This window comes from Lepidochelys kempii, chromosome 1 (genome assembly GCF_965140285.1).
Source record: "Lepidochelys kempii isolate rLepKem1 chromosome 1, rLepKem1.hap1, whole genome shotgun sequence".
Taxonomy (NCBI): Eukaryota; Metazoa; Chordata; order Testudines; family Cheloniidae; genus Lepidochelys; species Lepidochelys kempii.
In genome coordinates this window covers 173,054,080-173,070,483 of record NC_136380.1, presented here as the reverse complement: position 1 = coordinate 173,070,483, position 16,404 = coordinate 173,054,080, and the positions used below count along the sequence as shown (strand labels likewise).

Below are 16,404 nucleotides of genomic sequence, written 5' to 3'. Positions count from 1 at the left end.
AGAATATCAGGGTTGGAAGGGACCTCAGATCTCTTTTTGATCATTTGAAATGATTAAGCAAGTTTCTGAATTGAGTCCATAATCTTGAAATTCTTGACTTCAGTGGAATCATAGAATCATAGAATATCAGAGTTGGAAGGGACCTCAGGAGGTCATCTAGTCCAACCCCCTGCTCAAAGCAGGACCAATCCCCAATTAAATCATCCCAGCCAGGGCTTTATCAAGCCTGACCTTAAAAACTTCTAAGGAAGGAGATTCTACCACCTCCCTAGGTAACGCATTCCAGTGTTTCACCACCCTCCTAGGGAAAAAGTTTTTCCTAATATCCAACCTAAACCTCCCCCACTGCAACTTGAGACCATTACTCCTTGTCCTGTCCTCTTCTACCACTGAGAATAGTCTAGAACCATACTCTCTAGAACCACCTCTCAGGTAGTTGAAAGCAGCTATCAAATCCCCCCTCATTCTTCTCTTCTGTAGACTAAACAATCCCAGTTCCCTCAGCATCTCCTCAGAACTCATGTGTTCCAGACCCCTAATCATTTTTGTTGCCCTTCACTGGTCTATCTCCAATTTATCCACATCCTTCTTGTAGTGTGGGGCCCAAAACTGGACACAGTACTCCAGATGAGGCCTCACCAATGTCGAATAGAGGGGAATGATCACGTCCCTCGATCTGCTCGCTATGCCCCTACTTAGACATCCCAAAATGCCATTGGCCTTCTTGGCAACAAGGGCACACTGCTGACTCATATCCAGCTTCTCATCCACTGTCACCCCTAGGTCCTTTTCCGCAGAACTGCTGCCTAGCCATTCGGTCCCTAGTCTTTTGTCAAGTTGTAATTGACATCACTTTAAAAAGTACGAAATATTGAACTGAATTCTTTACATCAATTAGATCAATCAGAATTCTTTACTTCAATGCAAAATACATAATACAGAAGAGGCTTAAGGCTAACACAAAACCAAAAAGAGGGGCCATACTGTGCCATTAGTATTTAAGCAGAATTCCTTATTGATTTGAATGGTGACTTTTGCATAAATATTCATGGCAGGATATGGTTCATGGTCAGGCCAAGACTTATGAACTGAAATGTGCCAGGTAAATGCAAGATAAAATCTTAAAGTACTGCAGCTTTAACAGTGCAGCAGATATCAAATGATAGATAATTTTAAAAATAAATGTTATTGATAAAACCACATGTTTGTGCACTACACATATGCAGTGAGTTGCATCGACAGAGGATGTGTCACTGAGAAGCAGTTTCCTCCAGAGCTCGTCTTAGGTCTGTACAGTTCCACAGTAGTGCCTAAAGAAGGTGGTGGATTAAAAGCCACAGTGTAGCTGTTGAGCTATCCTGCAATAACAGCTAAAATTATGCAACCCTTACTCACACAACTGAATACTTACTTATGGTATTACCTCCCCAAATATTCAGAAATCAAATCTCCAAAAAATGGGTCTTATTGGCTAAAAAAAAATCACAATTTAAAAATAATCAGGTTTCTTATTATTTGCCTTTTGGGTTTTGAGCCAGTTGATGATGTCAGGCTTTTCTCCACAACATGATAGCTAGAAAGTCGTCCCCCACACTACTCCTCCCCCATGAAAACTGAAATTCTCACAATCACTTGCCTTCAGCAGCCGGGACTTGAAGAAAAACACCAAATAATTGAGTCAACAAGGCTACTCACTGGAGTAATTAATGCTCACAATATGAGTAAGAGTTCCACAGTTGAGCCCAAAAATGTTGAAAGCAAGAAGTAAGTAAGAAATTATTTTGTATATTCAAACGGAAGAGATTACTTCAAAGATCCTTATGGCACTATCCCGCATGTCAGTCTCATAAACGAACTAGGGACATCTGGTCTAGAGGAAATTACTATAAGGTGGATGCATAACATGTTGAAATACCATACTCAAAGACTAGGTATTAAGGGGTTGCTATAAAAATGGGAGGCCATATTTAATGGAGTCCCATTAATCAATCTTTTAATTAATGACTTGGATAATGGAGTGGACATATTGCATATAACATTTCTGGATGACACCAAGATGGGAGGGATTGCAAGCACTGCGGAGGACAGGGTTAGAATTCAAAATTATCTTGATTAATTGGAGAATCTGTCTGAAATCAACAAGATGAGAGTCAATAATGACAAGTGCAAAACACTACACTTAGGAAGGAGAAATCAAATGCACAAATAGAAACTGGGGAATAACTAGCTAGGCGGTAGTTCTATGAGCCAACAATACAATGTATTTGCAAAAAAACCATAAGCTAATATCATTCTGTGACATATTAATAGGAGTGTTCTACTAAACACAAGGGAGGTAATTATACCACTCTACTCTGCACTGGTGGGGACTCAGCTGGACTATTATGTCCAGTTTTGGACACCATGCTTTAAGGAAAAAGTGGACACACTGGAGAAAGTCTACAGAAGAACAAAAAACATTTTAAAGGGGGTTTAGAAAACCTGTCATGTCAGGAAGGGTTAACAAACCTGGGCATGTTTAGTCCTGGGAAAAGAACACTGATGGGGGACCTCATAGTCTTCAAATATGTTAAGGGCTCTTGTAAGGCGGATGGTGACCAATTGTTCTTCAAGTCCACAGAAACTAGGTGAAGTAATGGTCTTAGTTTGCAGCATAGGAGATTTAGGTTAGATATCAGGAGAATTTTTTCTAACTGGAAGGATACTTCAGTACTGGAATTGGTTACGTAATTGGAGGTTGTGTAATCTCTTTCATTGATGGTTTTAAAGAACAGGTTGGACAAACATCAGTAAGGGATGATCTTATTTGGTGCTGCCTAAGAGGGAGTGGTGGTGGAATGGACTAGATAATCTCTTGAGCTCCCTTGTGCTCCCTTCCAGCCCTACATTTTTTATGATTCTAAGATATTATGCAATTATTTCTCAATGGAAATAGTGGAATTCTCATTACCAGGAACATTTATGCCTAGGCTGGCCAAAGCCATAGATAATACACTGGAACAGTCCTCTGCTGCACTCAGAGAAAAAATGAACTAGCTTTCACATCTCTAATTTCTATGATTTCTTGCTGTATTCAGAGTAACTGTGCATGTAACTTGTATTGCTAAACAAAACAGGAAACGCTTGTTAAATTCAGTTTTCTTTCTTTTTAGAAAAGCTCACTTTCCGAGACATAATAACACCACAAGAATTCAGACAAGGAGAAGATGCTGAAGTGATTTGTCATGTTACTAGTTCACCTGCACCTGTTGTCAGCTGGTTGTATCGAAATGAGGAAGTCACAACTATTGCTGACAGTTAGTATTTTGGTAACTCTTTAGGTTATATGTTCTAATTATATATTAAAATATTATTTAAAAGAAGATATATCAAAACTGTAATGTGGGATAGCAGTGAAGAATTCCTAAGCATAAACTTTAATTTTACCTTTGGATGTGGTAGATTCTCCATCACTTGAAGCTTTAAATCAAGAATAGATATCTTACTGAAGAGTATGCTTTCAGTTTCACTTTGGTTTCATATTAACCCAATAAGCTTAAAGCAAAATTCAGCCAAGGACTGTCAGCCCATTTGTGAGCAATTTTTCATATGAGTAGTCCCACTGAAGCCAATAGAGCTACCTGAGCGAGTGAGTTCTCACCAACATGTTTAAGGATTGTACAGTTGGGTCTATAGAGTTGTGTATGATTTTCATTCCAAACCATAAACCCTGGATCATCTTCTCTTCCCCATGCCTGTTGTTCTCATGGGATGTGGTATACTAGTGGCCTTCAGTATCCACTACACACACTAGTGATGTCTTTAGGAGGCAATTGACTGTCCCAATACAGCTTCTTATGACTTTGTGGGGCAACACAATTATTATGTACCTCACAATGCACAGAAAACATCTTTGGAGAGCTATCTGCCTACCTGCCTATCCTCTCACAGCTTTGGCATTAAATGGACTAAAATGCAAGGTTGAGTTTGTACATTCCTCATGCTGGTCATTAAGATATGTTTTTTCATATTCTTTTTAATTCAAAATGAAATTAAAGTTTATTTAGTGACATGAAAGTATGGAACTGTAGCATCTCTAAGGTACGATTACAGCCAAAGAAGAGCAGATTTAATAAACCTATTAGGCTTTTTATTGTAAAGCTGAAAAATCACTTATTTGGGTGCTTTCAGATTCATGTGTGAACCTTCATGGTACAAAAGCCAGGCAGAGATTTAATTGGATTTGCTACTTACATACTGTGTTTAATCTCTGTCGTTACCCACATAGTCACATGTGCAGAATTCATGGTGAAAGAGTTACCTGTAGAAGAGCAATGCAACTTTTTTATATATAATTGAATTGTTAAAGAAGGTAGGGGTTAAGGGATTTTGGAAACAAACAGTAGCTGAACAATTAAGCAAGCGGTCTTTTTGTCAGTGTTACAGTTTAAAGCCTACAAATGTGAGATTTTCTCCTAAAGATCAGGGATACTCCACAGTATGTTAATTTAATTTGCTTTTGCACTTCTAGTTCTTGTTCTGGTTACCAATCAACCCTGTTTTAGAAGATTTAATCATAAAAAGAAAATCTTGAAATTTTTTTTCTTAAGATCATGCATTTTAAATTAATCTGAATTTTTTAAATATTTCCAGTGTGCCATGCTGCATTTCATAATGTAATTTTGAGTTTGTTTCATTTTCTTTTAAGATGTGACAGGACATAAAGCTGTTTAGCTGTTTGAGCCAGACAGATATAAAATGTTAGGATTTTAAACAGTATATGGTTGAAAAACGGATTAAAGAAAAACAGAAAAAAATGTTGTTCCTTTATCCCCTGATCTTGCATTGAGAACTCCTAGCACAGACTGCTATGCCCATACAAATCCCCATTAAAATTCAAAGGGATTCTGCAAGGACCTAAGATAGCAGCTCCTGCTGTAGGAATTGGGGCTTTAAATAGTATATAGCTAGAAGAGTTTGAGCTGTGTGAGTGTTCACAGTATCACCTGGACATACTACCATGGATGGTGGAGAAGAGATTATTCTCTAGTAACCAATTGATCATTATTTCTATAGTATATAATACTTAAATTCATTAAATGTTATGTGTACAAGAAGATTAGTTTATTATAGAGATAAATATTCATTATTTTAATTGTCTTTTTCATTTTTTTTGTTTATAGAAAGCTTAAAATGTAGAATAATTTGACATCTGCTGTTGAAAGGATAATTTCCAGTTATATTATGCAGCTTTTTATTGTGCACTGGGAAGCAGCTTCCATTTAAAATCTTTTTTAGCACCTGCATTGTGGAGAGATACACTGTGATTGGCTTTTTAGTTATAAAGTGAAAATATTTCTGCTATATGTGACAAAGTGAATAAACCTCTCGGATATGATTTAGCACAATTAACTATGATTATTTAGGCTGTACAAAGTCTTGGCAGTTCCTAATGCTTGAATGTGCTATCCACACAGGAGACTGATCTGCTTACCAGAAAGGAAGGTTGTTTACTGAATCAGAAGTGAACATTTAAAGCAGGGGTCTCAAATTCAATTTACCTTAGGGCCAGTCCCAGTCATAGAATCATAGAATATCAGGGTTGGAAGGGACCTCCTGAGGGGATTGAGGGGTCCTCAAAGCAGGACCGATCCCCGACTAAATCATGCCAGCCAGGGTTTTGTCCAGCCTGACCTTAAAAACTTCTAGGGAAGGATATTCCACCACCTCCCTAGGTAATGCATTCCAGTGTTTCACCACCCTCATAGTGAAAAAGTTTTTCCTAATATCCAACCTAAATCTCCCCCACTGAAACTTGAGACCATTACTCCTTGTTCTGTCATCTGCTACCACTGAGAACAGTCTAGAGCCATCCTCTTTGGAACCCCCTTTCAGGTAGTTGATAATGTCACTGAAGATAGTGTTCAGAAAAGAAAACATTTATATTGTATTTTTTATTTTGAATTTCTCAGAAATAATAAAACTACCATATAACTTTATACAATTCTTCGCCTGCCAGAGAGTTTTTAGTGTTTGCCAGACACCTGGCAATGCTTCAGTTCTGTCAGTTTGTTGACATTTGGCTTCAGTGATTGGGCAGTTGAAAAAAGTGAGGCTGCCTCCATGGCTGACTCTGCCCAGCAACTAGTGATGGTATCTCTATCCCTCTCCCCAGCCAATGGGAGCTGCAGGGGCCGGCACCTGCAGCAGACATTGCCAGCAATGTGTCTGCATGCGTCTCTCCTCTGCGGGCGACAGTGGGGAGGTGCTCAGGCCGCAGAAGGCCCGCGGGCCGGGACTTTGAGACCCCTGATTTAAAGAATTGTTCCACAAGGAAGTGTAGAGCTGACTGGGAATGGCAACTCCTAATTCTAAAGTAGTTTTAATTCTCCCCCCAGAGCCAAACTCCTAGACATCTGTTCATTCCCGACACCGATAGTCCTTCTCCTGTTTATCTATGAAGGGAGGGAATGAGGGACAGAGGGGTCAGCTTTCCATCATCCTTTGACCAAGGAAATTAAATAAAATTACTGAGGAGACCATGACCTTGGAAAGAGCCCACGCTCTGTTAAAAGATTCTTTCTTGACTTGATGTTGTATCTTTAAAGTTGGATGTAAGAGCTCAATAGCTCAATGGAATGTAGAACTCTCTGAGCATGTTCTGTAGAGTTCCTGTAATGTCAGCCTCAAAAGCTTAATTGTCATGAATCACAATTCCATTGTGCAGGCGCCAAGGGCCTGGTACTAGAGATGAAGGTGGCCTGCAACTGTTTTTTACAGATCACACCTTGTTCTGTTCACCAAGACAGTGATTTGCTCTTTATTTTTGCACAGCAGTATTGCTGCATAAGTAGTTAAGCACACTGCCCACTCCATAGTGCCTATCACAAATACTGCAAGGCTATATGGAGGCATTCGGGTCTCTGGGACTGATTGGAGTCAGCCACAAGAGGAACTAACTACCAAGGGCTAGTCTGAACATCACCTGCACGAATCTTTCTATTCAACAGTCTGGTGCTCAATTGCATAGTTTTGTCATACATGCAGTTACCACTTGCTGGATATGACATTGTTGTAAGGTTCAGGATTACTGTATGTAAACGTTGTTTTGGTCTACATCATAGCTGATTGCGGAGATATTGTACTGAAGGTGTACTGGTGTATCCTTCACCCCTGTCATGTATTGTGGTGTGCTGTTATGTTATATATTTTCCTTTTTGTCAGGTTCCTTTGGGTTTTTTTTTTCTGATCATTTCAATGTGGGGTGTAACTCTCTTCAAAACCATCACAATTTACATCTGTAAGCGATTCTTCAGACTGTTAGAATTACAGGTGTGCAAACCATTCCAAGTTCAGTGCAAAAAAAGTTTGCAGACTTTTTTTGTGGAAACTGGTTCGTATGGTTTTTCAACCCATTCATACTTCTTCATACAGGATCAATGCTTCACAAAACATGAAACAGGAAGTAGGCGTGCGTCCTGATGTTACAACAGAAGTCTTATTTCAGTGAGGAAAACTTCTCCTTTTAAAAGTATGATAAACATGGTACATGAGCCAAAATATAAAATAATAAGATAGTGCCTAATAACGGGCTAGTTACGGGAGAAATATAAGGGCCTGCTTCAGGAACATAATCTAAGGGACTAGGCCTGATACAACAAGACAACTTTGATTTCAAGAGATTTTCCCAATCAGAAATCTAGATATTAATATGGGAGCCAGTATATAAAATATAAGGAAAAATTTCCAATAACGGTGGAATTACAAGTATACTAGGACTCTGCTTTCTAAGGTTCTTCCCCTGACATTTCAAGATAGATTATGATGACTTTATTTTTTTATCAAAAATCTTAAACAAACTACAGCCTCTCTCATTCTGAGATTACAAATGAAAAATACTTCTACTGAACTGGGCTGACCGTATTGGACTGATCATATTGGATAGGCTCAACCAATTTAGGGCCACTGAAGAAATGCCATGTGATTTGCACCCGATGACCTATCTCAGTGATCTTGACTCAAATTACATTATGAATGCCATAAAGTGAACCAATAAACAGAGAGGAGGGTTGAGGTTATAAAAAGCTTCTGCTGATAGCTTGAAGAAACAACATTTATGAAAGCCATCACTGTTTCCTGGAAACAAGCTGAACACAGACCCATGATGGTTTTGAGTATTTTCCTGATTTAAATCAAGAGTTTACACACCTCTAATTAGAACTGTGCAGCTATGGGAAGGAAAATGGTGCATTCTTGTGTGCACTCTGGGTGAAATTAATCCTGATACAGAGAGCCTGCATAAGTCCTTTTAAGGGGGAGTTTAATGGTGCATTGAGCTTGTGTTGGCTGCCATCACAGAAGTGAATTTTACCCTTTCTCTGAAAAAACTACTGTACTCAGGGTGGGCTGGCAGCTGCTTTCAGGCCCTGCCTCTAAAAGGAAATTTTAGGGTGGGGCAGGGAGGGGGGGACCATAAATCACTCATACTACCATTGTTTCAGCTGCATCAGTGGCAGAACTGGTGGAAGCCCTAATGGTTTCAAGTACTTCCAGCATTTTGTCCTCAGCAAGTTTTTCATGGAGGTGCCTTGCTAGCTCTCCAGCACGTTTTTGTGTGGGCTTCATACTTGTCTACTGATTAGCTATGGGTATTCACATCCTGCTTTGGGTATGCCTGTACTGCAGTACAGGACCCGTGGCTGGCCCAGGTCAGTTGACTCAGGCTCATGGGGCTTAGGCTGTGGGGCTATAAAATTACAATGTAGACATTTGGGATCAGGCCAGACTTTGGGTTCTGGGATCATGTGAGTGGGGAGAGTCTGAAAGCCCAGGCTCCAGCCTGAGTCCAAACATCTATACTGCACTTTTATAGCCTATTAGCCCGAGCCCTGTGAGCTGAAGTCAGCTGTCCTGGAGCAGCTTTAAGTTTTTAATTGCAGTATAGACATACTCTTAGTGTCCTAGGCCAGTATTTCCCAAACTTGGGACGCCGCTTGTTCAGGGAAAGCCCCATTGGGGCCCAGCTGGTTTGTTTACCTGCTGCGTCCGCAGGTTCGGCCGATCGCGGCTCCCATTGGCCGCGGTTTGCTGTGCGTGCCCAATGGGGGCTGCTAGAAGTGGCGCGGGCCAAGGGAAAGCCCACCAGGGGTTTTCCCTGAACAAGTGGAGTCCCAAGTTTGGGAAACACTGTCCTAGGCTATAGTGAATGTTGTTGACTGTCGTGTGTGATGAGCTGGCATTGTCTGGTGGCTGTTAACTGCCCACATCCATTGACTGTGATCCCCTTACAAAAGCATACAGTTTATATATTTGTGAACCTATGGGTATATCATATATAGTACTTTATGGGATGTATCATAAATTAGTACTTGTATAAACATGGTGTCCGCTAGAGCGGTTGGATGCTCTGAACTTTGCTCTGAGCATACTATTATTTATGTGAATCACATTATCCAGGCCTAATGCATGACTGCAAAGCTTCAGGTGAGTTTACTGGTTCAGCCTGACTTTACATAATTACTATGCAAGGTAGATAACAATTCTTTTAAATATTTGGTGTTATGTCTTGAAAGGCAGTAATTCCTTCCACCTCTATCAGTGGATACGTCATACAGAGTGGTGTGTGGCTTTTCTGAGAAATCATTTCAATTCACTTTCCACTCTTTTTCAACTTTCCGATAGGTATTGTTTGTGCTGTGTATTAATCTGTCTGCCTAAATGCTAGTATGTAGTATGGGATGTAGAAAGAGCTTTGTTCATCTGATCAACCCAATTTACTCATAAGAATTTCTCCTGTTATTATACACACATTTCTCCAGTCTATCCCATGACAAGATTAGGGTATTTATGGTGTTCCGAGTCACCCAATGTTAGAGTTCATTTTCATTTCATTTTCTTTGATGAAATTGAAATAGCCTCCTTAGCTGAAAAGGCCTGGTAGTTGACAGAACATCCAGCCAGCAGGGATGAAGCTTTTCTTATATTAAATTAATCCTCTGAACAGCACTTTCCAAATGTTTGAAAATGTACATTTTTTATGATCTAAGAATTGTGTTTCAACAAATAAAAAGCTAACAAAAGTTTAAAGAGAGAAATTATCTCCCTTTCCCCTCCCCACCCCACCCCACACACACCTTTTGAAAGAGAGAACATTTTGAAGGGTGACTGTCAGAGGATCACACCAGGAAATGGGTTTTACTTCTAGGTGTATTGGATTGTGACTTTTATTGATTTGAAAATCAGTGATTAGATCTTAATGGCCAGTGTCTTTCTTCATGATATACTTAGAACTCGACAAAGGGAGTGGAGCACCAGGACCCCAGTTCAGCAAATCCCTTAAGCACATGCTTAAATTTAAACACCTGGTTAAGTGTTTTGCTGAGTTGAGGCCCATGTATACAGTAACCACAAGAATCACATATAGTGACCTAAGGAGGAATATGTCTCTCAAAAGGTATAAGCTGATAATGGCTGATTTAGACTGAGGGACTTGAAAAATTAAATCCATCTGCCTCTTATATCTGCACCTCTTATAGGGTGCTACGAGTGGTGACTCTGATCCAAGAAAACACTTAAGTGCATGCTTAGGCCCAATTCAGCAAAGCACTTAAGCTATGTAACTTGGAAGTCAATGAGACTTAACCACTTGCTTAAAGTTCAACATGTGCTTAAGTGCTTTGCTGGATTAGGGTTGGTGTATTCAGCATCTTGAAATGCCAAGCTCACAGTGAGACACATGATCCGGGGTCATAATATGTAAGAAAAATAGTTTTAATATAAATTTTTTGGCTGAAACTGAAAGATCCTGTACAAACAGTTGTTTAGTAAGAACAGAGACAACTATTACCTAGAAGAACATTATCTAGTTCCATCTGTACAATTTTAAGGTTTGATGTGTGACATTTCTATGTTTCTCTAATCCTTTTACCAGTCTAGGGTAAATAAGCATCTAATTCACTTTGTAATAATTTGAGTCAGATTCTTAGTTTTACAAAAGACATTAAATGAGCTAAGGATTCTACTTCTGGGCTAACCTATTACAATATTCTATTTTTCCTGTTGCCAGAAACAAAAGTTGCACATTTTTTCATAATCTTATCACCATATCATCTGCAATAAGATCCCAGTTCTGCAACTTGTTTCATACTGATGGACACCTATTGAAGTCAGCAAGGTTCTGTGGGGGCTGCCTACACATAATGAGTTGCAGAATTGGGAAATAAATGATGTCATATTGGGTGAAATCCTAGCCATATTGAAGCCAGTATGAGTTTTATCATTGATTTAAATAGAGCCAAGATTTCACCCATTAACATTAATTTGGAAAAGCAGGGTAGTTGGTCCTTGACAAGAACTGAATAGGGTGTGAGGGAGGATGCATATAATATATCTTATTTAAAAAAAAATAGCACATCATTGAATATTTGGTTGAATGTACTGTAGGTATATTGTGCTTCCATTGGCACTGCAGTAACAAGTCTGGAATAAAAATGTACAGAGGAACAACTACATTTCCATTTTATATAGAAAAAATCCTAACTGAATTTAAACAAAAGATAAACCAATATTTTTGGGGGTGAAATAACTTAGGTTATGATATTACATTTTAATTTTAAATTGAAAGTGTTTTGTTGATGAACTATTTGATCTCATTAGACAAGTTCATTTATCTTAGTAATTTAAATTAGTATCCCAAAACTGTCTTAATTTACCGATATCACTTTATTCATTACATGCCTTTCTAGATCGATTTGTGATGTTACCAAACAACAACCTCCAAATTCTTAATATCAATAAAAGTGATGAAGGAATATATAGATGTGAAGGAAGAGTGGAAGCTAGAGGAGAAATCGACTTTCGGGATATCACAGTTATCGTGAATGGTAAGGTGTACAGTGATTTTTCTGAAGTTGAAATGAGGTCTTGCTTTCATTGATTATAGCATTATTTAAACAAGGTTCATCATCTTCTATGAAATCTTAATTAGGCCACGTATTGCAGGATCGCTACATACTATAATTGTTACATTGTTTTTCTTTAAATAGAAATTGAGTTGTTTACTGTTTACAATTTGTACATTGTGAGGTTTACCTTATGTGGGTTTTTATGTTTAATTTAATTAATATAATTATGTAGTTAAGGAGATATCATATCTCCTTTAATGGTATAAATGTATGTAAATGTTATGTGTAAATGTAGTGGTTTAAAAAAAATATCTTTCGCAGGATATAGCCAACCACACCAAGATCAGAGTTCAGATTATAACATGCCGTAATTTAGCTGGGTATATATCTTTCAATGCATGTCATGTGTTGTTATAAACCACTTAATTTTATGCAGTTATTCAGTTTCACAGTAACACAGTTATTTTATGAATTGTCAGTATTTAAAACCTGTTTAAACACCATGAACATAATTTTTAACTGTAGGACTACAGTTGAATTAACTGGATACACCATGGATACGCCACTATTATTTAAGTCATAATAAATTTTAACAATTTATTAGAAACCCTTTTAACAAGGAATATGAAAGTGCAAGCATAAAATTGAATATGTAGGTTGACCTCACTGTTAAAGTCAGTGTCGGCACAATAAAACATATGTGAATGGGTCTCTATTCACTTGTTGGCCAGCAAGGTTCTATCTAACTAATAGGTATGTCTATTATATTAGCTCCTTAGTATCTAAGTGCCATTTCTAATATCTAATGTCTTGTTTCTGAATGACCCTGTCATGCAAACCCTTACTCACTTGAGTATCAATGAAACTATTGAAGTCTGGACTGCTCGTGTGAGTAAAGGTTACTCGTTGCACGGGTATTCCTTGAATCCATAGCGATAAACAATAGCTGTGATATTTAAAGCAATACATCTTTAGATTGTTATCAATAGTGCACGGAAAGGGAGTGGGAGGGAGGGCAGAAGATTGTGCTGTGCCCCAATTAAAGGGTATAGGAGTGTGCATGCTCTGTGTATATAAGGGGAAATGTTTCCCTCTGGTTCCTCTGTGTGCAATACTCCTGAGTCCTGGCTATGTGCAATTCCCATAGTCTAGCCTATAGTATTTACTATATCACAGTATTTCTATATGTAAGCCTACATTTGAGCTGGGACATGTGATTCTCAACTCACATAGACTTATCTGTGCTAGTTTGGCTCAAACTAGTGCACTAAAAATTGCAGTGTGGCTGGGGTTGCATGGACTAGCTGTCTGAGTACATATCCATCCGGCCCCACCACATATACAGGGAGCTAGCCTGGCCACCACCAATGTTACCTGTCTACACTGCTGGGTTTTTTAGCATACTAGCTCAAGCAGAGCTAGCATTGGTAAGTCTATATGAGCTGGGAAGCACACACGCCCACCTCAAATGTAGACATACCCTATATGGCTGGGTGTCTCTTACTTGGAAAAAAAAATTCTTGACTATAATATATAATAAAGGGGATTTGAATAGAAAAAAAGCTTTACAGCCTATAATGTATTGAATGCTCTAGGTATCCTTGAGTGTTTCACAAAGTAAATGAAATAAATGCTGTTAGTTCCATCACTGGGTACAGAAAAAGAGCAACCATTATGCAGTGAGTTCACTCACAGCATGGATATTGGAACATAATTTATCAAGACAGGTAATTGTTGACCTGAACATTGGAGTTATCTCCTTCTCATTTTGAAGAGTGCTATGAAATCTTTCACTTCATACTGGACTTTTAAAAAGAGATGGAGAGGAAGGCTGTGTCTGGCACAACGCATTGCATTAAAAATGGTGGGCCAAATTCTAACCTTGTGTGAGTGAATGGTGTCAGTAGAGTTGTACCTCTTCATACTCAGTCTGAATCTGGCCCAACATCTTTATCAGTGAACACTTCTAGCTTTGAACTCAGTGTTATGATCTAGAGGCAAAAGAGTTACCAACTGAGCAACACTAAAATCATTTCACATTGTAGAGTCTCCTCCTTGATTTATCAGAATGACTGTCTTCTGTAAGATGAAGCTAAGTGTACTAAATCTATTTCCAACTGGGTCTGTAAAGTAACATTACAAATAAATAAATAAATAAATAAATAAATTGCAATGACACCTAACAAGAAAGGGAAATGTCTCTGAATCTGTTTCAGCAAAAATGCATCAATTTTCTCTGCCTGTAAAACCTTTACAAGTGCAGCCCCACAGTACCTTCTCCTCTTCCATAAAATAAAAATGGGATAGTCAGATAGTTAAAATAATTTTTAAAAAGCATAGGAGAGCTATGCAAGAGGTTTTTTTGTGCATGGATACTGTCCAGTTTTGGAGCTTTGTGAAATCTTCCATTTTATTTTTAATACAGTTTTAATTGAGTTCTTCAGGGAAAGGCCAACTGAGGAGCAGAAGGTGCAGAAAAAGCTGATGCTGTAGGTCAACTCACCTTTTTCCCCCTTCTTCTTAATCATCCTGGGCCCCAGCATCTCTCTGTTCCACCTATATAGAGTCCTTCCCCATCCTTTGCTGCAGGAGCTCCCTGATTGTTTTCTAGACCCTTCTCTTGCCCTACCCTTCATGGCTCCTTGGACATTTGAATTCTTGGTACTAGGGAAGTGCCAGAATGGAGAGCAAATAGGTAAAGAAGCCAGTTTTAAAAGGGAACAAATTGCACATATATGGATCTCTGTAAGTGATAATTCTTAGAGTACTTTAAAATTTTTTGGAGAGTTAGAGCAACTCTTCAGGTGTTAAAACACCTATCAAATATATAAATACTGTAGTATTAATTCATTGTAGTATGAGATATTAGGAACAAAAATAAACAACATATACTAAGCAGTGTTTCCCAAACTTGTTCTGCCTCTTGTGCAGGGAAAGCCCCTGGCGGGCCAGGCTGATTTGTTTACCTGCCGCGTCCATAGGTTCGCTGCTCCAGGCCAATGGGAGCTGCTGGAAGTGGCGGCCAGTACGTCCCTTGGCCCGCACCACTTCCAGCAGTTCCCATTGGCCTGGAGCAAGGAACCGCTGCCAGTGGAAGCCACGATCAGCTGAACCTGTGGATGCGGCAGTTAAACAAACCGGCCCGGCCCGGCAGGGGCTTTCCCTGCACAAGCGGTGGAACAAGTTTGGGAAACACTGTACTAAAGTACTCGATACCAATCTGAATACCACCTCATAAATACCTAAGATGGACAGACTTAGGTTCATCATTTTAATGGTGGTTATAGTATCAATCTTATACTGGAAGGCTGAAGTATAGCACTTGGTCATATTTGCCTATTTTAAAATATAGATATATCTTCAGAATATAGAATTTCCCTCATTTAGGTGGCTGCTTTCATGCCACTTTGCACGCTATCTTGAGAAATCACATACACTAAGAAGGATTTGACTGTGTTGGTACTGGCTAGCCATGAGGGAAACCCAGGAAGCTACTTGAAGTATTTGTAATTCAGGAGATGACACTTGTCCCTCTAAGTCAGTGTTGTTATCATTTATTCAGCTCTGTGGGTACGCATAGCTTATTACAGACAAATAAACATGTGGTCAATAATGAACAATGTCCCAACATGGGATTAGAATTTACTGTAGTATTAAGAGAACTGTCTTTCAAAGGAGGTACAAAACTTAGGTGCTGGTCCCTTGGTACCTTTAAAGATTCCAGAGTGCTTTTCTTAAGAGCCAAGTTATTAAATCAAGTGTCCCTAATGAAATATTATCCCAGGACGCAATTACATCCCACCTACCTAAATTCTCCCTGCAATTTCACTTGGAAAGTATTTTCTTCTTAACATACTGGTCTAAAATGTTGTGTAGTGTTGATGAGTGCTATTAAATCATTGATGAATTTCAACAGAGAGGTGGATAAATATCAGTTGTATGTTATTTGAAGGGATCACAGGATAAAGAGTGTTTGCAAAGTGCTTTGGATTCCTTTTGCGATGAAAAAGTACTATACAAATGGAAGATCATTCTCATTGTGAGACAGTAACACTCGTACAGATTTAGATTAAATAAAGAGTCAAAGCCTACATTTTTAAAATGTAACAATCTGATGTTATCTGAAAAAATAATTTCACCTTTTAAAGTTACATTCAAGTAAGTAAAATATTTAGACGTTGACAATAAATTGAAAAATATACTGAGGTTGCAGAGGTGGGGTCTTCTATCAAAAGTGGAGCTTAAAAGTTTTTGTTCTGAAGAGTGTCTAACAGTCTTCCTTTTATATGCAGGGGACTGGACTAAGTGCTAGTCTGGAGTACAGATATAAAAGTTGAGTCATGCAGCTAGCAGGTTAGGACTGGATACTTGTAGGGAATGGGATGACAACAGAGTCTGGTAAATGGGAAGAGGTGATGTGGTCCATAGGGGTACTTCGATCGAGGTAGAGATACGCTGGGGATTGTGAGATTGACTCATGGGAAGCAGAGAGGACAAGATTATGTACAGGTAACAGAAGTAC

At 38.8% G+C, this 16,404-nt stretch overlaps 1 protein-coding gene across 4 annotated transcripts in view; it reads left to right on the top strand.

Annotated features, from left to right (window-relative positions):
• The window catches only part of NCAM2 (neural cell adhesion molecule 2), a 558,500-nt gene that overhangs the window by 309,430 nt on the left and 232,666 nt on the right, over positions 1-16,404 (top strand). For all 4 annotated transcript variants that reach the window (XR_012161242.2, XM_073363287.2, XM_073363298.2 and 1 more), the window contains exons 4-5: positions 3,153-3,296; positions 11,724-11,861. Coding sequence is in view for 3 of the 4 variants with exons in the window: in XM_073363287.2 (XP_073219388.2) it covers positions 3,153-3,296; positions 11,724-11,861 (282 nt within the window). In the remaining variant the exon portion in view is untranslated. The remainder of the gene's footprint in view (positions 1-3,152; positions 3,297-11,723; positions 11,862-16,404) is intronic.